Source organism: Aphelocoma coerulescens, chromosome 21 (genome assembly GCF_041296385.1).
Source record: "Aphelocoma coerulescens isolate FSJ_1873_10779 chromosome 21, UR_Acoe_1.0, whole genome shotgun sequence".
Classification (NCBI taxonomy): domain Eukaryota; kingdom Metazoa; phylum Chordata; class Aves; order Passeriformes; family Corvidae; genus Aphelocoma; species Aphelocoma coerulescens.
In genome coordinates, this window is record NC_091034.1 from 8,064,455 (window position 1) to 8,089,160 (window position 24,706).

The following is a 24,706-nucleotide window of genomic DNA, read 5'->3' on the forward strand; positions in this document are numbered from 1 at the left end:
GGCCTGAAGGGGAACAGGGACCTCAGCCCCCCTCACCTGAGCCCTGCTCAGAGCCCAGCCTGCAGTGCCAGCCCTCACTGCTCTGCTCAAACACCAAAACTGCCTGAAATAAAACCAACAACAAAAAAAATTAGTTCTAAGGCTCCTGTGGTATGCAGTGCCTACTTACAGGCATGAAAATAAGATGTTGCCTTTTCTGCTGGGTACACATTAATTCTCCTCCTTGTTTGCACTCCAGCACTGGGAACAAATCCATCTCAAAGAAAAAAGCACTGTTTGTTTTGCCAGCTCACCTTGCAAATGGTTCTTTTCTGTGCGTGCCACTACCTATAAGATTTTTCACTTAGGAAATGTGACAGTGCTGAGGAGAATGGTGCTTCTGTTTCCCTCCCCCTCTGCTCCCTCCCAAAACATGAGGAATGCCAAAGCCTCTTTGTAACTTGGAGGGCATCTTTATTTTGCCTCAAGGACAACACGTGTTTTTCCCTGGCAGCCCCACTGCCCAAGCAGCTCAATCTGAAAAAAAAAAAAAAAACAAACCAGACAAGCCCAGAAAGAACAGCCTGGTCTGACAGGCAACTACTCCAGAAAAATAAAAGTTTACAGGCCAGCAAGGCTGTCTCACATCAGCAACAGAAAATACGAGCATTAACTTTTGACCAAGCAATTACATTAATACCAATCCCAAACCCCATCAGCACAGACGTGACAGAAGAGCCATGGAACAGAGAAGAGCCATGTGAAAACATGCTACAGGCTTAGAGTCTCCTGAAAAACGTTACTTTTAGCAGGTGAGAGGGGAAAAATATGTTTCATAAATGCCAGGAGTAGGATAATGCAGCAGAAAGGAAAAATATTTTCTCTGAGTGCTGGAGTTAAATTTACATATTCCAGTCTGGCTCATTCTCTGCTTTTCACTTTCAGTCATTTAATATATCTGAGCACTTTATTGGCAAGATTCAAAGATATAAACAACAGCTAATGATGACTGCCTCTGGTTTCATTAACTTCTGCTTGAACTTCTCCAGGTATTTCTACAACACTGGATCATTGTCCAGTCAGCCAGAGAATCTCCATTTTTAGCATTAACTCTGCCATCCAAATTTGGCACCACCGTGACATTTTATCTGTGAACAACTGCAACAAAGGGAACCACAAATGCACCTTAAAACAGAAAATACAGCAACTTCTGCATCACTGGACAGGATTAAAGAAAAAGTCTGAATCTGCACATGTCCAAAAGCCTCCTTTATATTGCTATTAAAGAAAGCCAGGCAAGGATTTTATGATCAAGTCTGCACATTCCCACAAGGTTCCCAGTTCCTACTCCAGCCCCTGAGCAGAGATGCCATTTCTGTCTGGGTGATGCTGCAAATAAATTCTCTTCTGGCATGGCTCAGCTGTCAGGCACCTCCAGTCTGTAATGAACCCATGAATTACATCTTGCAGCTCTGACATCTCTGGGCTTGCTCATCAAAATATTGTTCTTCAATTGTAATTTATAACTTAATTTAAATGTCCCTTTCCTGTGACCTTTTTAGAGCAGAGTGGCATTGCATCTGGCAGCTCCTGCTCCAGCAAGGCTTCCGTTGGCAATTACAGCCATTATGACCTCCCTTGAAAAGCCCAGCTCAGTGAGGTTGCATCCAGGACTCAGGATAAAATAATTGCAGTCCATTAAGAACAGTGAGATCCCAGAGCCTTTTTCTCCAAGGCAAAATTGCTGCCATCTCATGAGAGTTTTACTGAACTGCTTCAAAATCACCGAATCCCAGCCTGGTTTGGGTTGGACCTTAAAGCAGAAGGGATCACTCAGCCAAACCCACTTTTATGGGGCTGCAGCATGTCCAGCACCGGTAGGACATCACTGGAATTCCAGAGTTCTCCAGGTTCCAGAGCTGGCTCTTCCATGGGATGATGACTTGTCCTGGACAAATCACATCCCAAGATGAGGGAGAAGGAAAAAGACAAGGAAAATGAGAAGCAGGATGGGGGATTGCTGCCATGTGGCTTGAGCAGCTCCATCTTTGGGTGTAATAACTCCAACCCAACACCCAATTTAATACAAAATGTAATTCAGGCCACTTCTTTCAGTAGCAGAGCTGACAAATTTCAGTGGGCTGTGGATATTCTTTATAGCTACGGACATCCTTGCCCTGCTATGAAAATGGAAAATGCTCCTTTTAATTTTTATCAACCATTTCTAAAACCCAGCAAGACAAGAGCCCCAAGTGCCCTTTAGGGTATTACTTGGGTATCAGACAAAATCAAATAAAAAAAACCCCAACTTCCATCTCTTCCCCCCAGTTCTAATCTATTTTAAGCACCTATATAGCGATGCTGATGATGAAGATTAAGAAGCCTGATATTTGTGATGCAGCCACTTTGCACTGGCACTGCCAGGGAGCTGCCAAACAGCCCAAAATGCAGCTGCAGAACAGCTGTGGGGCAATGCAGGCATGGCCAGTGCTCCACACACAGCCAGGGCCAGAACTTGCCAATTACCTGCAAAACTTACAACAGCACTTTAAAAAAAAAAAACCTTTCAAAAAACAGGAGTATTTTGCATATTCCCCAAAAATTTTAGAAGCAATCACGGCAGTCGGTTTTGGCCCTTTTTTATCTGCCTGTTTCAACAGCTTCTGTAAAAAGACTTCCTGTCTCATCTTACAAATAAAGTGCTGAAGTTTCTCCCCTAAGAGCGAGGATGAGGATGAATGGAAACCCCAAGTGGCAGAATTGTCTCCTGCACGGAGGTGGCTCCAGCCCCCGACAGGCCCGGGCAGGGAGCCTGGCCTGCAGTGCTGCCCTACCTCGTGTGAACCAGCAGAGCAGCTGCTCATTAACACTCATCCAGAAGCAAAACTAGTAATAAGAAGAAATGCTAACATATATTTAAATAATTTTTTTTATGCTTTCAACCTTGTCTGTAGTTAATGAACAAGAAAATCTGGTCTAAGGGCAAGTTAAAACAGGGAGTAATTTGTCTGGGTGACATCTTAGTTAGAACTGAATTTCCTTGCACTGAGATTACACTGTCATGTTTGTCACTCATAATGACACGTTCCCATGCAGCAGAGTTATGAGAAGGCACAACAACACTATTAGTAAAGAGAGATTTACACAATATTAGCATATCATTGTTTGGTCTCTCCTCCATGTAGTACTACACCAGCTTAAGTGGTGCTATTTTTTCACCTTATGAGGATAAATAGAGTGGCTGGCTCTGATTTCCCCAGCAAAACCATGACCAAAACCTCAGAGATTCGTGTTCCACACTGAGTTTGCACCCTGCCAGCCCCAGTGTCTGTTCCAGGGTTTGCTGTTTCGCAGAACACCAGGCAAGGCTGACCACTGGGAATGAATTATTCCTCTGCAACTCCGTCAAATCTGAGCACAAAGGAGGAAATTAACTCCTGCTTGACCTGGGATCTCTGGGAACAGCACTGCAGAACCTCTGACCAGCAGGCACAGGTCAAAAGGATAAAAGAGGTCATGAGTTTCTGGCTTTGCATTGGTATGGACACAGAAAGGATCTTAAACCACATCTGATGCTAAATCAGAGTCTGGAGGGCAAAGAGGAGGGAAGGAGGGAAGGGAAGGAACTACTCCAGGATTTCCCCCAGCTCTCCCTCCTCAGCACTGCCAGCAGCAGCTACAAGGTTCATGCTGAATATTCACCTTGTTCCATCCTTCCCTGGATTGTCAGATCTGGAATCACCTTCCCCCCACAGAGCAGGATGAGCTTTCTGGGATAATTTTTTCACCATTACTGTGGTGAAAGACTTGCAGGAGCTGCTATGTCCTCCTCCAGCCCTCCCAGTCTGACACCAGCACCTATCAGGAGGGCAGCAAACTCCAAATGAAAACTTTATTTCCTTCCTAAGGGTTAGCATGACAGATGTGGCAGCAAACCCCAACAGTCAAACAATGGAACAGGAGCTGGAATTCACCTGGAATGCTGAGTGAATAATCATTTCATTGAGCTGAGATATAAATAAATGCATGTATGTGATGTCTGTATGTTGCATTGTGCCTCCATGATCTTCATTTCTATCTGGCATAATTAACAATAAATCGTTCTGGGGGCTTACAGCACCTGTTATTACATAAATAAAACAGCAGCAAAGGAGCTTGTCAAAACTGATTTATGTGAAGTGCTCCTCCAAAGTTTATTGGATTTCCATAATAAGAAATCATACCACACCATTTTCTTTTACATTAATCTTCTGGGTTGCATATGATAATTTCTAAACAAAGACACAACTTAGTGCAGGTTAAGAGGCTCACAAATCATTTATCAGATAAATCTGATCTGTTTTAAATAGGTGGTGAACTGAAGGATAAAAAAGGTACCATTTTGTCAGGACAACAAGTGACCTATCTAAACTGTTTAAAGTTAAACAAGCAGGTTTCCAGAAATAAGTCAAAGTTTCTTAAAATATCCCTGACAGAACTATTATTTATAAGGAAACTCTTTTCTAGAAAAATTCAAAGTGGACAAGGAAAGCATTTTCTAAAATAGACATGCACTAGAAACACAAAGAGAAAAGAATCAGAAGAACAAACCCAAGTATTTTGGGACTAATCTAATTTCAGAAGCAAGAACTCTACAAGTGCAACTGCAGATTCCTCAGGCTGCCAAGCGATTAAAGGGAGTAATTAAAGTAGATAGAGAAGCAGTGAAGTTAAATGAATTTTCTGCATTAGGCTTTTATTATAGATAAGGGGGGAGAAATTCCAATTCCAAAACCTCTTTAGTCATTATTGACCTTAACAGAAATTTGAGTCTCTGAGAAGGATGTCAGGGAACAAATCAGCCAACTGCAGAGTGGTGCAGCACCAGCATCAGGTGGCCTCCATCCCAAGGGAAAGGAACACAAGGAACATTTTCCCTGTGAAGAATGCAGGCATTTTAACTCCAGTTAGAACTCCAGACTAGCTGGGCTGAATGGAAGGCCCAAGAGCCAGGCCGGGGGCAGCTGAACAAATCACAATTCCAGCTGGTGGCCCTGAACTGAGCAGCTTCCCAAAAACACTCACTGGGGTCACCTTCAAGGCACCACCCACGAGGTCATCACTGAACTTCTGCAGCTCAGAGTTAGAAAATCAGTTGGGATTTGAAAGGAAGGTACTACCAAAAAATGTGACCCCAAAATCTGGCTTACATGCTAAACATCTGAGGCACTCCCTGCTTTAGGTGGCCCAGGGATGGCAGGAAGGCTGCTCTTGCCCACGGGGATCACTTACTGTGTTGAGGGCATTGAGGGTGGTGTCGTCCCGGGAGGCAGCCACACATCCATCCTCTGTGGATCCCCCGTCACACATCCCTGCAAAGGCTGCCATGCTCCTGCAGGGGAGGGGGAAAGGTCAATTCCTCAGCTGCTGCTGGATGCACACAGCGTGCCACACACAAATACTGCATTTACACCTTAAATCATGAATTTTAGGGCCTTGCAACACTATGGAACAAGGACAGCAAAGCAGCACAAAACTGCAGAGCTGAGCCCCCTCAGCACATGGAACAAATCCAGCATTAAAATCCAATCTAATTTGCTTTCATCAGTTAAAAGTCTGCACTGCCATAGGAGCAGAGCCTGATCAGGATTACAGGAGATGAAACCTGCAGACAGGAGAAGAGAGTCTCAGCAGAGACAGCAAACTCTGTGCTGTCATCTTGGTTTTATTATGTCAGAAAACTGACTGAAATTGCAGATTCCCCAGCCTCTGAATTCTTGCAAGCTACAAGTAATTTACTGAGACTGAATTACTGTGAAGCCCACCAACTTCAGTTTGCTGAACCCACCAGGCAAATCAGGGAGGAACTGAAATGCAAACTGGAGCTCCCAATGGGATTCCCTGAAGGGATCCTCTGCTGAACCAGCTGCTCCACCCTGGAGCAGTTCCTCCTTTGTCACCCATCCCACAGCACTCCATGCCAACACACTCTGCTGGCTTTGCATTTTAACTCCAGAGCCACAGCTGATGGGAAGATGCTGTGCTGGCCCAAATCTGAGCGTTCTTGTCTCAAACTGAACATCTCAGCTGATGCCACTGGCACCCACAACCCTGCACGTTCCCACCCCAGCAGGCCACAGGCACAGCAGGATGGTGGCTGAACTCACCTGGCTGCCCTGAGATACATCAGCAAGTCACAGTCGTTGACTCCTGGCATCCACACGAGTTCCTCGTGCTGTGTCACCGTGTCCCCGTCCGGGGAAGGGAACGGCTGCAGGTCAGGGAGCTTGGCCTGCAAAACGAGTTCATACAGACATGGCAGTTGTTCCTAATGTCAGGAGGATACACAGGTTCATAAATTCTCTGGAATAGTATGATCTGGTAGATGGAAGATGTTCAGACAACAGGTGGTGAAGGGATTTGTTCCAAGTTTCGGAACTCTGAGGACACTGAGGCATCAAGCCCCAACCGGTTCCCTTTATCCAGCACTCCTTCTTCAGAAGGACAGTGATTTTCCTGACAATTATTCAGGGCTAACACCACCTCAGCCCAATGCCTGTGAAGCCTTTCTGTACACAGAAACAGCAGAGCTTGAAAGGAAAGCATTTCATACTGCACAGCTCGCGTGGTTTGGAAGTCCAGAGCTGATGGCCAATTCCCCCTCAGACACAGCATTTGTCACAAGGGTGCTCATCTAACTGCCTGCCAGGCTGAAACCCTCACAGGACACTCTCATATGAAGGAGGGCAAGAAGGTAGTTACCATACATGTCCCATTTTAAATCAGCAAGAAACCCTACACATTTGACACTAAGTTTAAAATTAAATGCTCAGTAAATCATTAGAACTGTAAAGAGAAACAAAGACATTTCCTGAAAGGGGAGATAGCTCAGCGAAATGAACCCTGCCTCTAAATAAGTATTACACTCTATCCAGAGACCCAATTAGCATCTTTAGTCATCTACTGCTCTGAGATGAGATAGCTGAGAGCCTCTTCAGAAACAGCTTTTAAGCCCTATAATTACCTCCTATACTTACAACGCTAAACGTATTTGAGAGGCAACATTTATACATAACCAGTAATTACAAGTCACAGGTTCAGATGTCTTTCATGTTCTGCTCTTTAATCTGTACTTTATTTTACTTCTTGCCTGGGAAAATGGATATGTCATTAAACTTCTCTTCTGGAAAGGGATAAGCCAGCACTGGGATTTCTGTGAGAGCAAGGCACTCCAGCAACCAGGGGGCTGCACGAGGCCACGTTCAGCCTCCTGTACCTTTGGAAAATGCTTAATTACTGCAGCTACTCCCAGGAGCAGCTTCCTCTTCATCACAGAATCACTGAGGCTGGAGAAGATCTCCAAGATGATCAAGTCCAAGCTGTGACTCATCCCCACCCTGTCCCCAGCCCAGAGCACTGAGTGCCACGTCCAGGGGTGGCGACTCCAAACCTCCCTGGTTGTTATTTGCAGCCAGAAGCTGTCCCAGGAGAACATTCAGCAGGGACCCACTGTCCTTCCCCTGGGAGGTGAATTCTGAGAATTCTGCAATCCTGCAGAAGCTCTGTGTCCACTCGTGCCCCTCGTGCTGTGGTGACACAGGCAGAAGCGTGGCGGATCTGCGCCCTGAGGAAAACCCAAGGCAGCGGCCTCTGACACCTGTACCGTGCACAAGTGACCAGAGTCGTCAGAAACCTCTGCTGGCACCTCAGGCTCTGGATTCTGCTGCTTTCACCTTGTGCTCACTGAGGGGGGTGAGGAGTGCCCAGCTCTGTCCCCTGACCAGCACAGCCCCGCAGGCAGAGACCCCTCTCACACCTTCCCCAGGGTGGGTCAGACAGAACAGGGAGCAGCAAACACCACCCTCGGTCTGACTCCTGCCACAGCTACAACCAACCCCTCCTGTGCCCAAACACAACACCTCACACTAATTAACAGGCTGGGAAAATCCTCTCGGTGATGACATTTGTCAGAAACAAGGATGAGTGAGAGAACAATGGAAGTCTAAAGCAATGAAGCAAGCAAGAATTAACAGTATTTTAAATCAGTGGACCTTCTTCCTCCTTTTTCTCCCCATCCATAAATGCATGTGGTAATTATACCTTAGAGCAGGGTGACTAATGCCTGCCAAAATATTAGATGACAATTTGAGATGAAAGTTGTTTTGAAGGTATCATTTACAGCACTCTTGTTATGACTACTGAAAAGAACACTACAGGTTTAATTGCCAAGGACTTTTCTCCTCTGAAGGCAAAACATCCTTAAGAATGTGACATCGGGTTCCATAAATATTTACTTTCACTAGTTCTTAAACAAGATTTTGAAGAGGGTCTGAATGAATATTCATCACTTGGATGCAAAAATCCAGCACTTGGACACTACAAAGTCAATTCCTCAGGAAAAGGAGAGGCCTCAGTTCCCAGTGACAGATCTGGCCCTATGAACCAGAGCAAGTTGTATGTTAATACCCTGTAAGAACAGATTATTTCCAATGCTTATGAAGGATTTCTCTCAAATTAGAATTAACATACCAGGAACATCTAGAGTCTTAACCTTATTCTGCTTCCCAGTGTATTCAGCAGCTTTCTCAATTTCTATTTTAACAATCCAAATGACTTAAAGCACTTCTTTAACTTCCAGCAGTTACTCATATTCCTCCAATCTTATTCAAGAATTAACCCAATAGCACTTCTGCTACTAAAAATCATTGACATATCCACATCTGTCACAGAAAAATCTCAGTAAGTGACCTAAGGAATTCTAAAGAACTCTCTAAAGTGAGTTATCTAAAGATGATTCTAAAAAACCCCACTGTATCTGAACACATGCAACTTCAAGCAACTGTCATCTGAACAGACCAAGAGGCAAAAGCATCTCTGGATATTGGAATACAAACAAAACTCCTTACCTGGTGGCTGGGTCCAACTCTGATTTCACCTTGGGTACTGTTTAGCCTCCTAAGATACAAAGAAAAAACAGCAATGAGAAAGAACTGCAATTAATGAAATTCAGGGTCATATTCTTTTTTGTCACTGCATTTCCAATGCAAATGGCACAGAAGCAAAAAGAACACACTATTAAGAAAACAAGAGGGGATATTCAGGTGTGTCGAGTAACCTGGTCTGTGGAAGGTATCCCTTGGCAAGGGCTGGGACAGTGCTACTCTCCTAGGAAACAAATCCACTCCAAATATGAGCCAAAAGCCTCCAGAAAACAATGAGAACACATCAGAATGTTTTCCCCCAATGCATATTTTTGCAAGACAACCTGACACTGTTTTCTTGTTTTCAGGTTATGCAAGGAAATGACTGAACTAGGAAATCAATTTTCTATTTACAAAGTCATACATTAAATACCAGGTTACGTTTTTTCAGCTACAAGGTGTCAGAATTCTTCCCTGTGAGGAGCAAAGGGAAAGCTGACAACAGAAAATGCTGATGCTCTTCCTTTCCTCCCAGAATTCATTTTAAGGCCATGCACATCCCTACTCATCAGTGTAAGTGAAGCTCACAACATTCCTGTGCAGCATCTGCAGCTGCACCCAGCCCTGCACCAGCGAAGGCTGCACCAGCAGGGTCTGCACCCACACTGAACACTGGGCTGGTTTCAGCTCAGATGGGAAGAACCAAATATCCCCCAATTTCTTCAGCTGCACCACACTGAATATGATAAATAAGGCATTTAAGGAGCACCCTGTAACTGCAAAGTTAAAAGCAAAGTTTGGGATGGGACTTCTGCTCCCAGCTCTTTCTGTGGGAACTCAGTGGGGCTCTCCAACCATTCCTCATTAAGCATGGGCAGAAATATTTCTGTGCCTTTCCAGCACCCAACCACCATTTCCTGAGCATATTCACACCTCAAGGTGCTCCCTGCCCAGAAGGTGAGGGCTGAGTTGAGCTGCTGTGCAGGAAGCTCTGGCAGGCTGCTCAACATCCCACTGGGATTTTAAAAGGGCACAAAGCCCCTGGCTCCTCAAGGGCACACGATCTGCTCCATAATTTTACTGTTTCCACATCCCCAGGAATGGGTTTCAAATGGAAAGAAAAATTCTTGCTATGGAAAATAAAATGCACTGCAGATTTGAAGCTAAATCATATTGGTGAGAGCAATTACAATAAGAATGGAATGGCATCCTGTGTTTATTCGATGGGAAAGGGAAAAAAGGAGCCAACACTGTATATGAAATGTGACACAAAAGAAACTGCTGTAACAAAGCAGTATCCATAGCAACAACAACTTAATATTTCAGTCCTCCTCAGCTGCAGTGGATTAAATATAATGACAAGATGTTCCCTTTGAAAAGTAACCTGTTGCCATGGCAACGTTGTGTTCTGCAAAGTAAACAGGGGCTGGTCAGAAAGGAGCTGGGAGCCAGCGCCGGAATATCAAAAAGGCAGGAGGCTTCCGTGGCAGAGCAGGGCAAAGCAGCAGGCTCTGATCCACAGAGCCTTGTTCCACACAGCTCCAGGAGAGGAGAGAGGATGTTCAGCTCAATGCAGCTTTGTCCTCTCCGTTCTGAAGCAACAGGGGAGGTTGGAGGTTCAAGGCCAAAGGCAGCACCACTGAGACAAAACAGTTCAGAGGTGAGGACGGGCAGGGGCTGAGGCAGCACAGGCTGGTGCAGAGCTCTCATTTCCCAGCTCTAGGAAGAAGGAGAGAGGGAGGAAGGCTGGCACAGCAGCTCCTCCATGACTTCCAGTACAGAAACGAGCTTCACCCTCTGTTTGTCACCTGCCCTCACGTTCACACCACTCACCAGGTTACACCAAGGCTGGCACAGCTGGCAGCTTTGTCCACGGCCACAGTGCACGAAGGACAGCAACCAGAGCTGCCCCACAGCACAGCAGAATGGCTCTGGGGATAACCTGGGCTCAGGACTCACTGGTACACAATGCCCAGAGCCAGGCAGGATCCAAGGCTGGGAATTCGCAGCAGAACTCTCCCGAGGCTGGAGGCAATGGCAAAAGGCATTTGGGGATTTCTGCACAGCCCTGCCCGCCCTGCCCTTGGTGTGAATCCCAGCCAGTTCTTGCCCAGCACGTCCAGGGAAGGTCTTTGCCCAGAGGCTGGCAGGCTTCTGATGGGACCACATGGGCTGGATGCCCTGGTGGCCCTTCAGGGTCAGGGATCACCTGACAAGGTGGGATCTCAGAAATGATGCAACTGCTCCTTTCATGTTTCCCTTTTTACTGCCGGAGTTCAGCAAGAGACTTGCTCTGCAGTAGCGGCACATTTTTCACACTGGCTGGCACGGGGCTGAGGGAGGTGGCACTGCTGCAGCACCATGGAACCAGCTCTGCTCTTGTGCAGCTCCTTGCACCCAGCAGCAGCCAGGGTTTGTTTGTCCTGCTGTGGTCACCGTGCCCTCAATGCTCTCCCCACATGCTGCGCTCCCACTGGCTCTCAGACAGCTTCTGCCAGCCAGCAACAGCTCAAACCCCATGGAAATAACTCAGTGCTACCATTAAGTTTAAAAAACCAGCCCACAACAAAACCCCAAAAACAAAACCAGAACCCAAACATCACACACAGGACAACATTCTGTGCTACCCACGTAACCACCCCAGGGATCATCATCCCTGATTCTGCAGATTGAGGTGATCCCTAATTAAATTAGAGGGATGCTTCAACAGAAGAAGGTTTTCAAACCAACCAGTTCACTCAGCCACAAACCTCCTCTCAAGCTGTGTTTCTGATTCTCTTTGGAGCTCTCCAGAAAGGGTTTTCAAAGCCCGCTTGCTAAAACCCATGGCCTGGTGTGGCATGGGCACATCAGTGACACAAACTTCACGTGCAGAGGAAGTTTCAACCATCACAGTGAAGTGCCCTCAGCCTGACCAGCCCCCAGCAGCCTGGAATGCAGCTGGAGCAGGGTCAGGAACTGGCACCAGAGATGGCACCAGGACAGGGGTCCCTGGGCTTTCAGCCATGCCTGTGTGAGGACAGGCCATTGGCTAAGGAAGTGCCCAAAAACAGCTGGAGAAGGTCATTATTTCTATATAATCAAAGATTAAAAGAGGAAAGACATCTTAAAGCCAGGATATGGAGGGGTTTGGGTTGTAGGCTTGTTTTTAATCAGCAATAACAAGCTGTAGCACTGAACAAGGAATCTTACAAGATTTGGGGTTATTTATAAAGCCTGGTATCAACATCAACGGCTTTACTAAATAAAACCAAGCCCATGTTAGACACATGCATTATAGAATAAACTGCAATCATACACTTTACACTGATTACCAGCCATTATTAATGGCCAGATAATCAGCTACATCCACTGAGAGTGTCACACAGTAAAGCAATTCTTAGATACTTGTGACTTCTGTAAAATTAACAGAAACTCCCAAGAAAAGGTTTTTTAAAAAAAAATCCTTTAATTCAAATAGTCCGATATCCAAGATGAAAGACCCCTGCTCTTCAGAGGCAGTTCTAAAAACATCTGGCAAGGATCATTTTGTTCCATTTCTAGAGGGACAAAACAGGAGAGAACACAATCACTCCAACTTCAGCAGATTAAAAACCAGTTTATCAGGGCCTGAAAGTGACTGGCACTGCAGCCAAGAGCATCTGCTTATGGTCACTGTTGGAAGGCAGGATATTGAGCCAAGTGCATCCTTAATTTTAACCCAACATTATCTTATGCATGTCCTGTTCATACACTGCACACTTCAAAATGTAAAAGGGACAAGCACGTTCAGGCTACTCAACCTTTAACCAAAAAAAATCGCACAACTACCACAAACCTGAGTTAAATACCTCAGAGGAACAAGTTCCCTGACTTCACCTGTGTCTTAAACCTTCATTCTTTAAGCAAGATTTTAAAATTAATTTTATAGAAATAGTATCTAATGCTCAGAAAATATTCTTTCCCCTCGTAACTTTAAGCCTCATTTAAAACCCGTTTTAACAGTGTGTTATGATTTTTAAAAAAAAAGCAGAAGTAATTTTGTGTTCTGGACGAAAAATCCAACCTGTATTTCAGGCAAATGAACTTGTGAGGGAAGGTTCTCAGCGCTTGCTCACTCCAAAGCAGGAATGAATAAACATGTACCAACTCCTGTACCTCCAGAGCAAGCTCCAGCCTGCTCCTGACTGCAGGGGCACCACGGGAAGGACGTGGAGGCTGCCCTGCTGCTGTCTGCAGAAGGAAGTGCTTGCACAAGTTCGAGTCAGACAGGAAAAGCTTTTTCAACATAACGTTATTTTTTCATCGTGTTTATAGAGGGAAAAAACAACCTATAGAGAGTTCTCAGTGTTGTCCCCTCCCCAGAAGGTGGGATGGAGGTGACAATCATTCAGCCAGGTTACTGCAAAGGAAGGAAGTGCTCTCTCCACACAGGAATTACCTGTGTGGGGGACATTTTGCTGGCAGGTGCCACAGAGCACCTCTCTAACACTTGTTTACCTCCAGATAAGGAAGACACCAGCATTTTGATCATAAGTTCAGAAAAATGAATTGCTGGGAACCATTGCATAATGCAAAGGTTTTTATCTGGTTACACATGATTTTACATTACACAACACCAGAGTGTTGTTTACAAGCAGCATTTACACTGGTGAGAAAATGTGTAAATGAATCCAGCATGGAATGATGCTGTTTAAGTGTTTGTCCTGTACAGTTTCTAAAATGGCCAGGCAGTGCCTCTGCACTTCCCAGAGCAAATATTCACCACCAAACCAGACTGAACACCAGAGCAGCACCACTGCTCCAGCACAGCCCCAGTTCCTGTGCAGGACAGTGGAACTGGGCAGCAGCACAGCAGGGAACTCTTCCATAAAGCTTCATCAGATCAGAGACAATAATCAACCTCTGGGGCTCTGAACTTGCTTGACAACACAAGTCTCCAGCTTCCTGAACAGCAAACATGGGGAGAAGCAACAGCTCGTGTTAGAGGTGATAAGCATGAAGAATGGGAAGCATGAAAGGAGCTGGAAGGTATCCCTAGTTCCACCATACACCTGGAAACAAGCTCTAATTAAAACAAATTGCATCCTAAAGAATTGGAAGGAAGGGGAAAGAGGTAATCTTACTGATTTATGCCTGGAAAAAAAAGCTGAAATGAAGGCAGAACAAAGGGAAGAGACTGTTCTTCATCCAAAGGACAATATTCAAGCACTTCCCATGATATATCTGCAATTTCTAACAGCTGTTTGGAGTGGCATTAACTCACCAGACCACCTACCAGCAGTGCCTGAACTGGGAGAATCTGCTGGGCGCCCAGCCAGGACCAAACTCTCCGTTAGGAAGTGCAGGAGCACAGCTCCAGGCTGACCAAGGAGGATGGGACAGGTCAGAGCACTGCAGATCCTGCCAGCACCAAGACACCTCACAGCCTCATCCGACTGCCACCCAGGCTTTCCTTGGGTTGCTTTTTCTGGGGGAGGGCTGTGGGTTTTAGGGGTTTTCCCTGGCTGGGGGGAGCAGGGAGGCTGGGTTTCTATTTGTGTTGTTGCCTTTTTTTTTTAACCCAAGTGCACAGCCCTGAGGAGCACGCAAACCTGAGGAGCTGCTTGGTTATAAACTGGCTGCCCAACCCCTTCTCTTCTGCCTAGAAGTGAACATTTAAAACCAATGTTAAGGACACGAGCTAAGCTGCCATACCCCTGTATTCCTGCAGAGCACTGATGGATTCCTGCACATATTCAAGTAGCTCCTTTATTAGGAATAAGAATGTGTCCAAAGCTCAGGCCTATGGAGACTCCTCTCTAAACTAAGAGGTGATCCAGCCAGACTGAAGTTCAAGGGAACTGAGCTCTGTCATCAATAGCAGGACTTGCTTCAGCCAATGGCAAAAGTGACCAGTGATTCACATGAAATAGGTGGTTTTGATTTTTTTTATGCTCTAGAGGTGTAAAAGGAAATGGGTAAGGGAATGACACTTGGGGTAGGATACAGACATGGACATGGCACTGACACGGGCAGAATTCTGCAGGTTGTTTCATCACTCATTCCTCAGCTTCTGACAAGAATCACAGGCTGGGTTGGGTTCAAAATGACCTTAAGGACCATCTTGTTCCATCCCCTGCCACGGGCAGGGACACTTTCTACTGTCCCAGGTTGCTCCCAAGCCCCGTTCAACCTGGCCTTGGATGCTTCCAGGGATGGGGCAGCCACAGGGTGCTCTGGGCACCCTGTGCCAGGGCCTCACCGCCCTCACAATAAAGGATTTCTTAATTTCTCATGTCATTCTGTGCTCTGTTAAGTCTGAAGCTGCTCCCCCTTGTCCTGTCACTCTGTGCCCATGTGAGAAGTCGCTGTCCCTCCCCAGTGACACAGCCCCTGCCAGGTGAGTGACAACGTGTGCAGGGCTAAGGGCCAACCTCCTGCTACAGAGTTCCAGAGATGTCACTGTGAGCAGCACACACAGTCCTGTCCCCTTTCAATCCAAACACTGCAGGAACTCCCAAACAAGCTCCCCTGACTGAAGCACCTCCCCAGCCCCAGAGCCCAGGGTGAGGGGTCAGCTCTGCAGAACCATGGCAGGACAGCCCCGCTCCACACAAGGACAGACCCCTGTGAATGAGAACAGGCTGCACAACTGTGTTTGCTCCACCAGCACACCCGGGTCCTCTCACATCCATTTATACTTAGCAGTGACACCGCTGGCTGTCCCACAAGGACCTCAGAGCCCAAGCCCTGCACTTTACTCCATCAGCCCAACCCCGTGTTCGCCAGCCCGACGAGCCTCTGAGGTGCTGCCTGCACAGCTCTCCCTGAGCTGCTCTCCCGCACAAGGCAGCACTGCTGCCGCTCAGATGCACCAGCGTTATCTGCGTGTGGCTGACAGCAAACACAGCCACAGCAGCTTCTTCTCCTTCACACCTGGGCAAGTGTCAGCGGGACCAGTGCCCTCCATCACCGGGAGAACCACCCATCCTCGGAGCAACCAATGGCTGCAGATGCACGACCCTCCTCTCGCATCAGCCAAACAGGCCCAAACATCCCCTGATTGCACTCCTGCAGCGCCGGCAGGGAGGCTCTGCAGCTGCCCAGACCTGCATGCACACAGCTCCGCTGAAATCCCAAAAACCCCCCAAACCCACCCCGCTGCAGCGCTTCTCCCCGTGCCCCCCTCGGCAGGCAGAGCCCCTGGCAGTGCCCTCCTGCTCCGGGAGCAGCTGCTGCCGTGCTGGCAGGGCTCTGAGGAACATGCAACAGCAATGAAATGATCTCATAAACACTGCAGAAGTGACGAACAACAGCAAAAATCACCATGGTTTCGGGGAGGCCGGAGTGATGTAGCCTACCTGCAGGGGCTGAATGGATCATCCATGACTATGACAGGCGCTTGTGGGTTGGGATGGATTGCTGAGCCCTCTATTACCAGCTCAAACTCTGCCTTTTCCACTCTACCAACTCAAAATGGAGGCACATGCGGGCTGGGAGACCTCGCCGAGCCTGCACTGAGCTTGTGCTGTGACCTAAGCCCGCACGCAGAACGCAGAAACTTCGCCCTCGGACCGGCGGCACTGAGCATGTGCTGTGACCCTCCCTCCCTCCCTCAGCCCTGCCTCCCTCCCTCCCTCCCTCCCTCAGCCCCGCTTCCCTCAGCGCCGCTTCCCTCAGCGCTGCCTCCCTCAGCCCCGCTTCCCTCAGCGCCGCTTCCCTCAGCCCCGCTTCCCTCAGCGCTGCCTCCCTCAGCGCTGCCTCCCTCAGCCCCGCTTCCCTCAGCCCCGCTTCCCTCAGCCCCGCTTCCCTCAGCCCCGCTTCCCTCAGCGCTGCCTCCGGAACGGCTCCGCGGGCTGCCCGCGCCAGCCCCGCTCCGCGAATAAATACAGGGGGGATCCGCTAATAAATACAGCCGGGATCCGCGAATAAATACAGCCGGGATCCGCGAATAAATACAGCCGGGATCCGCGAATAAATACAGCGATCAACCCCGGCCGGGGATCCGCCAGTACAGCCGGACTCCCCACGCCATCAAGCCCAGCCGGGATTGCGGAGATGCAGCCGGGCTCCCCAGGCAATCCCTGCTCTGTAAATAACAGCAATCAGCCCCGGCCCGGGCTCCGCAAATGCAGCCGGGAGCAGCCGAGCTCTCCCCGGCCGCGGGAGGGGATGGAGGCACGGAGGGATGAGGGATGAAGGAGGGATGAGGGATGAGGGGCCTTGGCTGGGGGATCCCGCACGGCCAACGCGCCCGGCCCGGCCCCTGCGCTGCTCCAGGTGCGATCCCAGCACCAGCCCCAAAGCTTTGCTACTCCCGCTGCTGAAAACCGCCTTCATTCCAAGGCTCTGAGGGCTTCAGGTGCTCAAGCTCCACGTTTGAATGCACAGTTCGTGTGCTGGAAAGCGGAGCAGGAAGCTTAGTCACAGAACACTCGCGTTCTCCTGCCAGTGCTGCAGCGTACAGAGCATTTAGGGAATATTAATTCTCACAACCAGCACGCGTGAACACAGCGTGAACCCCCGAGGAGCCAGGCCTGACTCACTGCCTGAGCTTCCCGCACCAGCCTTCATCCCTGACCTCCCTATTTATTAGGTAATTCTCAAACATGCTCTTAGGTACCATTTACATGAAGGTAACATCCCTTCCCCTGCAGCACACAAGGCTTTAATTAGGATACATCCCTCTACATTTTCCAGAGGATTTCCCTCTATTTCCCTCTTTTTTCTGAGATGCCTCAATCTACCATGAGGCTAAAGAAGGATAAAAAGTTTCCCAAATTTTCAAGTTTGGAAGACAGAGTAAGCAAAGCAGATCAGGCCACAAAACAAACCTTGATCTTGTCCTACAATACTCCAGTGAGAAATTTTCATTGTAGCATAGGTGGATACACAATTTCCTTGTTGATTATTCTCTGTTACCTCCCACCCCCTGCTTGGGAACCTTCACCAAGAGCCTGGCTCCTTCAATGAACTACCGTAATAATTTAATTGTTCAGTAAACTGAGTGTTTCAGCTCCTGTGGCTCTGCTGAAACGATCTAAAGCCATTCCCTAAGATACAGGACACCCCAAAAATCACATAGCTCACAACATCCCCCAGCAAGAACACTCCAGAAGATTAAAAATAAAGGAAAAGCAAATGTTGTGCAACTAAAACACAGACAAACGCTTCCCAAAACCTCCACTCCGAAATTCATCCAAGCCTTGAATGTTTGGCATTATTTTTTTCTACAACATTAAACAATGTTTGGGAGGAGGGATTTTGATCCATGGCCATGAAACTCTTTAGAATAATACCTGGTTATTTCTAGTTCCAAGCAAAAATTTAGCAGCTTTTTAATCTATGTATACTCAGAGGTGTCAGTGTCAGCCTTCACTTAGCTCCTCTCTCTGAACCTTCCCCATTCCAAGACAAAATACAGGCTTGAAGAACTGGAATTAGGAAAAAAGCCTGGCTGCAACCAAATGAAGAAAAACCTACTTTTCAGAGCTGGCCACTCTGAGTAATTAGCTGATCACTGAGCGCTCTGCTTTGTCATTTCATCGATCTCTTCAGGCTCAGTCATTCTCTAATAGCTGGAAGAATTAACAGCTACTTCTACACAGAAAGTGGGTTTAAAACCCCACTGACAGCAACAAAAATGGCATTTCTCAGGAGAAATCATCCATTAGCCACCAATACAAACACTCAAAGCCAAACTGCACTGAAGTACAGTGACAAACACAGGGGTCACGGAGGGTGCTGAATATCAGAGAGGGGCACCATAAAAACCTCATAAATGCCTTGCCTTGGTGGACTGCTCAAAAGAAAATACACCAGTAATGTTCCAAAAGCATTCTAACATACTGTTATATGTTAGACTTCGGGATATTCCCAGGGCTCAGCACAGCAAGATTGGCTCCCAGAGACTCACAGTGAAGGGGAAGTGCCCGAGTGAGGGAGTTTCACCAGTCCAGTCCCTTCTCAGCCACAAAGACAAATTAAGACACTTCAGAATAAGGTACAGGAAGCCTCATAAATAGGCAATTACATAATAAATACCCACACAGGGAGTTCCTTCCTAACTGCAAGCAGTTAGTGGCTGGCAGTGCCCTGAAGCACAAAGATTCAGATCTGCATTAGAAACAGTAAATCTACCATGTAACAATTCAAATATTTATTATTTATATGCTTATCTAATCCCCGCTTCAAATGAGATTTTTCTCCACAATATCTCTGGAAATCAAGGTCCACAGCTGATTGTGTTCTGCACTGAAAGGAACAATCACCTTCCAGTGGGCACAGACCTGGGCCAATTTATTCACCTTTCACTGGAGTGCTCGTGGAAATATCCCCCCCGAACGACAAACTCCTCAAGGCTGGCACTTGTGAGGCATTTTCTGCGTTCAGAAAACCCCATGCATGGAGAAAGTGTTGTGTTTGGACCCAGAAAATAACAAAGCTACAGCCTGGTCTGAGCTGTGCTTTCCAAACACAGCTGACCGAGGCTGGCTGAACAAACCCCAGGCAGATTGAAGAGCGTGCTGGACACACCTTCCTCAAATACGAACTGATTCCCAAAAAAGTTCTTTCTGTACCTCTCATTTGTTCTAGGCCAGCAAAGCATAAACCAGGAATTCCTGCTATGGGACTCTGGAATGACTATTTTCAAATGAAAGCAGGAATCTCCACACTTTAAAACTTTCAGTTTAATTTCTTAGAAGTGTCTAAATTGCAACTTTGCTGACTAGAAGATGCAAATGATTTTTAGAAGTATTTTCAGGGGTGTACATTCAACCAACAAGACAGACAAGAATTCCTGATAAAATCTGCAACCTTTAAAAAGCTTCCACATTTCCAAGAAGCTGTTTAGAAGCAGCACATCATTTATCAGAGATACATCCAGATGTCAGGACTCACGGCACAATTTTGTTTTGTACTCTGATTTTTCTCTTGTATAAACACACGCTCAGAAAAGTGCAGCTTCTCCCTTGCATCCCTTCCACCCCTCCTTCCTACCAGCTGGACTTTGAGCTTTCTTCCCTTGAGTAATTTTCATAGAATTAAGGTTGAAAAAGACCTCCAAGTTCATCAAGCCCAACTTTTGAGTGAACACCAGCTCAGGTCAGCGGTGAAGTGGAGTTTAAAAGCCATTTTCACATACCTTGTCTCTGGATTATAGCCCAGGATGTAGAAAAATGAATCCACTCGTGCCTTGAACTCTCTAGCAGCAAATATGTCAGAGAAATGGGAGATGTTGCACTTCCCTCTGAAAGAAGGAAAGAGGAGAAAACGGTATTAGAATTCTAGCTTGAATAACAGCTACTTTAATTAAGTGCCACTGCAATCTGGGTAGAAGCCACAGGCATCCCTGCTCTCATAAATGTCCAAAACATCATAAATACAAGGCTGTTGTAAGAAAAATCCACGTGGGTTCTTCCCACGGTGGGAAGGGAAGGAAATGCAGTTACAGCAGCTCAGATGGTGCTCCACAAACATTCATTAATTCTCCTTCAGCCAGCACAGCCCGTGGAGCCCAAATTTAATCAGCCCAACAAACAATAGCTAGAAATGCAATCCTGACAATGTCTAATTTGCAAAGTTTCTACAGTTCTGTTACAGTTACATCTTCCAAAATTCTACTGTCCTCATTGTTGATGTCAGCTTTCTTTCTATTTAAGAGGCTGAATAGAACTTCAGTTTAACAAAATCCCCAAATAAAAAGCAGAGCTGTGGTGCTTTCAGCAAGTCTGCAATCCAAATTCCAAGCAAGCAGAAGTTTCTTCCTTCTATTTTCATACCTGAGTAAAACATACAAAGACTTATTTAAAAAAAAAGAGGAAAAAGGATTCTTGAGGATTTATTAGCTTGTTCTAGCCCAGATTGCTAATAACTTTTTTTAATACAGCTTGCTGATGAAGTCATTATCCTTAAGATGAGCATTAAGACCGACTATAAGAAGTTGCTTCTTATTTCCTGGATGGTTTGTTGGGCTGCTGATGTTGCACAGCTGCTCGTGCTCTGCCAGTCACACAGCCCAATTTGCTGCCCCAGAGTAAAACACATCAGAAGCAGGCAGAGAAATGGGCCAGGCAGACAGGGCTGGGCCTTTTTATCTCAACCTGAGTCAGTGCAATGAACACAAACACAAGGTATTTCTTTTCCTCAGACTGTCAGGCTCTAAGACAGATCTCATCTCTCCTCACTGGTATCTCCTGAACAGTGCTCACCGTTATAAATGGGCTGCTAAGGGGCTTATTGAACATGGTAAAGGTTTGCCAGTTCTGGTTAAAATGGAATAAAAAGTGCTGTAGCCACCAGCACACCCAGAGGAATCATTGTTTTCCTGCAGTGATCCTGCTGAGCAGCGTGGGCACAGAGATGCAGAGCTGGCAAATGAGATCTGCTCCTGGAAACTCTGCATCCCTCAGCAAAGGCATCCCTGAACACCGGCACTGGGGAGGCCAAAACACTCAGCTCATTCCCCTTCCTCATCTTTTCAGGGTAAAGCACTTCAGAAAGGCTTCAGCAGCCAGCAGCCTCTCAGAGCTCTGCCCTGGACCTGGAGCTCTCAATAAACAGCTGCTGCAGGGCAGAGGAATACCCCGGGAGGATGAGGGATGAATACAGTCAGGGCTGTTTTGCTCCTGGGAGTGGAGGCTGCAGAGCTGCCCCTGGGGCTGCCCAGTGCCCAGCCCATGCCCCTCCTGGCAGACCAAAAGCAGCCCTGGACACTGCCCAGGTCCTGGCAGGTTGCAAAGGACCAGCAGCAGGTCTGTGAAAATCACTCACTAACAGTGATTTTCTCACTGGAGGCTGACGCTGGTTTCCAAGTTTAGTCATTTAGAAAGACACAAAATGAGCAGGGGGATTGTTTTGATATTTCACATTAAATTCACATTTTAAAGTATTCTGGAGAAAGGCTTTTAGCTTCCTTTCAATAATTCACCTGCCAGCTAGTAAGTATTTTCCAGATAAGCTGCATTATCTCTATCGATGGCAGCAGCACATCCTGTTCACAGCATTTCAGACCAGGAGTTCTGCATTTCACCAGGAAGATTTACCAGAGAGGTAAAAAGCACGTAACTTTTATTACACACTTCCACAGAGATCTACAACTACCCTCTAGTTAAATTTTTCCACTGGTTAGAGCAGAAGATTGGTAGTTACAATCACTGGTTTTATTACCCAGTTTGTCATCAATTCATTGTGTGTCCAGAGCCATTTGTTTGCAGAGGGCAGAGAAATAATCTCATATTATAATAAATTAGAATTTCGTGTTAACCTTTCATGCATCACGACACATTCTGCCTCCTCCATGTTCTCTGCAAGAACACCATGTGCAATTATCCTTATGCTCATCTTGTACACTCAGAGGGTATTTTTCAAGTTTGTTTGGCACACACGTATATTCCATTTTTATCTTCCCATTTCTATCTTTCTTTAAAGGGAAAAAAAGAGCTGAAAGGATGTAGAAGGGAAGGGAAGCTAAAACACTCCCAGGGAAAATTCCAGACACACAGTTGAGTTTCTCTGTGTCTGAGCACATTTCCAGCCTGGTTCCATCAGGACAGCCCAGCTCCTGTGAGCTGGGCTGCAGGAACGCTGATTTAAAATTGGAAGGCGACTCAGCAGAGGCACTGTGGAATTCCATGGGCTCCTAGCACACCACTGGAATGCTCTGAGCTTATTAAAAAAGTCTCATATGTAAATCAAAGACTTCCCCCCCACCAGAAGAGAAGCCAGTTTGTCTTGAAGTAAGTGGCTTCAGCAAAGTGACTCTGAACAAAAAAATGTCTCCAGATGGCTCTGGTGAAGCACCATCTGAGCACTATTATCAGGGAGATTATTCAATTTGCATTTTGACAATATCCATGCATGTTTGGCATGCTGAAAATCAGCTGAAAAATAATGCCTTGCTGTTGGGATCTGAAAACATTTGAAGTGAGGGTGTCTCCCTCAGCCCTGTCAAGGTTGGGCAGTTCAGCCAAAAGCCCGGAGAGAGGAAGAGAAGCAGCCCCGGGGAAGGGCAGAGTGCAGGGCACACACCTGGGAGGCAGATTCCCTCCTGGCAGGCAGATTTTCCTCTGGGCCGAGCTGTGACCATGGAAAGCACCCAGAAAAAGCCTTTAATGCAATTTACCCAGGGCAACACCCCGAGAGTCAGTGCTGCAGGAGATGCCACTGTCACGAGGGAAATCAGGCACTGAGGGAAGGGCAGTGCTGCTGCAGCAACCAGCAATGACCTGAACTGGCAGCGATGGGAGCCAGCATCTGCTGGGCACCACTGCAAGGAGGCTGCAGAACTGCAGCTCCCTGTTGAAGCAGAGCAGAGAGCACAGTCACTCACTGCAGGAGAGGAGGACGAAGCTGAGCTGGGTGTTAATGACCCCCAGCCCCAGGAAGCTCTGTCCCAGGCAGGCTGTCCCCCAGGCAGGCTGTCCCCCAGGCAGGCTGTCCCCCAGCCCGTGACTGACCTGAGGGCAGCAGCGTGGTAGGTGTCCACGTAGTCAGAGATGAAGAGCTCTCGGTTCTTGATCACCGGGTCTGTGATCACCAGCTCCCGCCCCGAGTCTGCAGGGAGCAAACACAAACAACCCCTGACACGCCAGCTGGGCCACCACTGCCCCTGTGCAGCATCCTGGCAGGTCACAGCTCGAGGAGTTCCTCAGATACCCATTCTGAGGTGACAAACACGCTGTTCACGTGGCCAGGAAAGTAGGGGATGTAAGAATTAATGTGCAGGAACATCATATCCATTCGTACATATCAATTCTCCCAGAACTTCTGAAGGGAAAGAGTTCCCAGGGGCACTGGGTGACACATCTGGACCACCAGGAGCACTCACTCCCAGCTGAAAGAAGCCAAGGAAATTAATTTGTTCTGGTTTCCAGGATAAGGTTTTGGTTGTTGTGCATATTTAATGTCAGACCTTCAACAAAATCCTGACAGTAGGAACTGCGCAGTGCTCTGGTAAATATTGATATTCACATTCAAACACAAAAAATTCTGAGTGTTAACAAAGAACTGGAAGACAACTTTTTCCATGACTTCTTTCTAATACCTTTGAGGAAGACACAAAGATACTTCTCCACTCACATGAGACTGCATAAAAAAGCAGCCATGCTATCAAAAATACTTTTTGACACTGTGCCTGTAATCTCATTGTTAGAAGTTTCAAATAAATTAGTAAGATAAATGTTAGATTTGTGGAGCTTTTGCTAAAAGCACACACACAAAATGTCCTTAAAAAGGGGAACGTGTGCTCAACTTTGTTCTGTCAGGCACCAGAAAGTTGCTGCATTCCATATTTCAATCATCAACTTTTATCATCATGGTTCACCTTGGAGTATCTTCAGAATTTTTAACAGTTGCCTCAAGGAAATTTCCTGGTAAGAACAGAAGCAAATGTTATGTCTTCCCTGGAGGCAAGAGATAAATGGCACTGGGATATGATACTAAAGTTTCTTCTGCTTCTATTAAACCCAAGATTACACTTGTTTTTGCAAAGAGAAAAGAAGAAACTCAGCTCCAAGTGCTTCAGCTCCATCCCTCACTGCAATATTAATCACAGTGAATATTCATGTGTGTAAGGGAGCATGGCTGTAAAAGACACAGTTCTCATGGCACTGTGGCAGAACCACAAAAAACAGAAGAGATCCACAATTTCTGCAGATAATCTGGTGCTCAGTTAGTTATCAGTACAGTGTCAAGGAGGACCACCAAGGACCCAGGCTTATTTTGCTTTTCTCTCCTCTCTCAAAGAGGGAATTATAATTATTATTATTAATACACTATTATTAATATTGTTGTTATTATTATTATAAATTATTATTAACAATACAGCCCAGCACTTCCACCACACCTGGAATGCCCCTGATTAC

At 46.7% G+C, this 24,706-nt stretch overlaps 1 protein-coding gene across 10 annotated transcripts in view; it reads right to left on the bottom strand.

The window, feature by feature from the left end:
• The window catches only part of RERE (arginine-glutamic acid dipeptide repeats), a 178,117-nt gene that overhangs the window by 60,461 nt on the left and 92,950 nt on the right, over positions 1-24,706 (bottom strand). For 9 of the 10 annotated variants that reach the window (XM_069034756.1, XM_069034755.1, XM_069034749.1 and 6 more), the window contains 5 exons: positions 23,300-23,396; positions 19,987-20,091; positions 8,865-8,913; positions 6,126-6,250; positions 5,251-5,350 (listed from right to left, as the gene is read on the bottom strand). In XM_069034756.1, the coding sequence (XP_068890857.1) occupies positions 5,251-5,350; positions 6,126-6,250; positions 8,865-8,913; positions 19,987-20,091; positions 23,300-23,396 (476 nt within the window). Of the gene's footprint in view, positions 1-5,250; positions 5,351-6,125; positions 6,251-8,864; positions 8,914-16,201; positions 16,375-19,986; positions 20,092-23,299; positions 23,397-24,706 lie in introns of those variants that run through there. The other variant, XM_069034759.1, reaches the window with a different exon arrangement.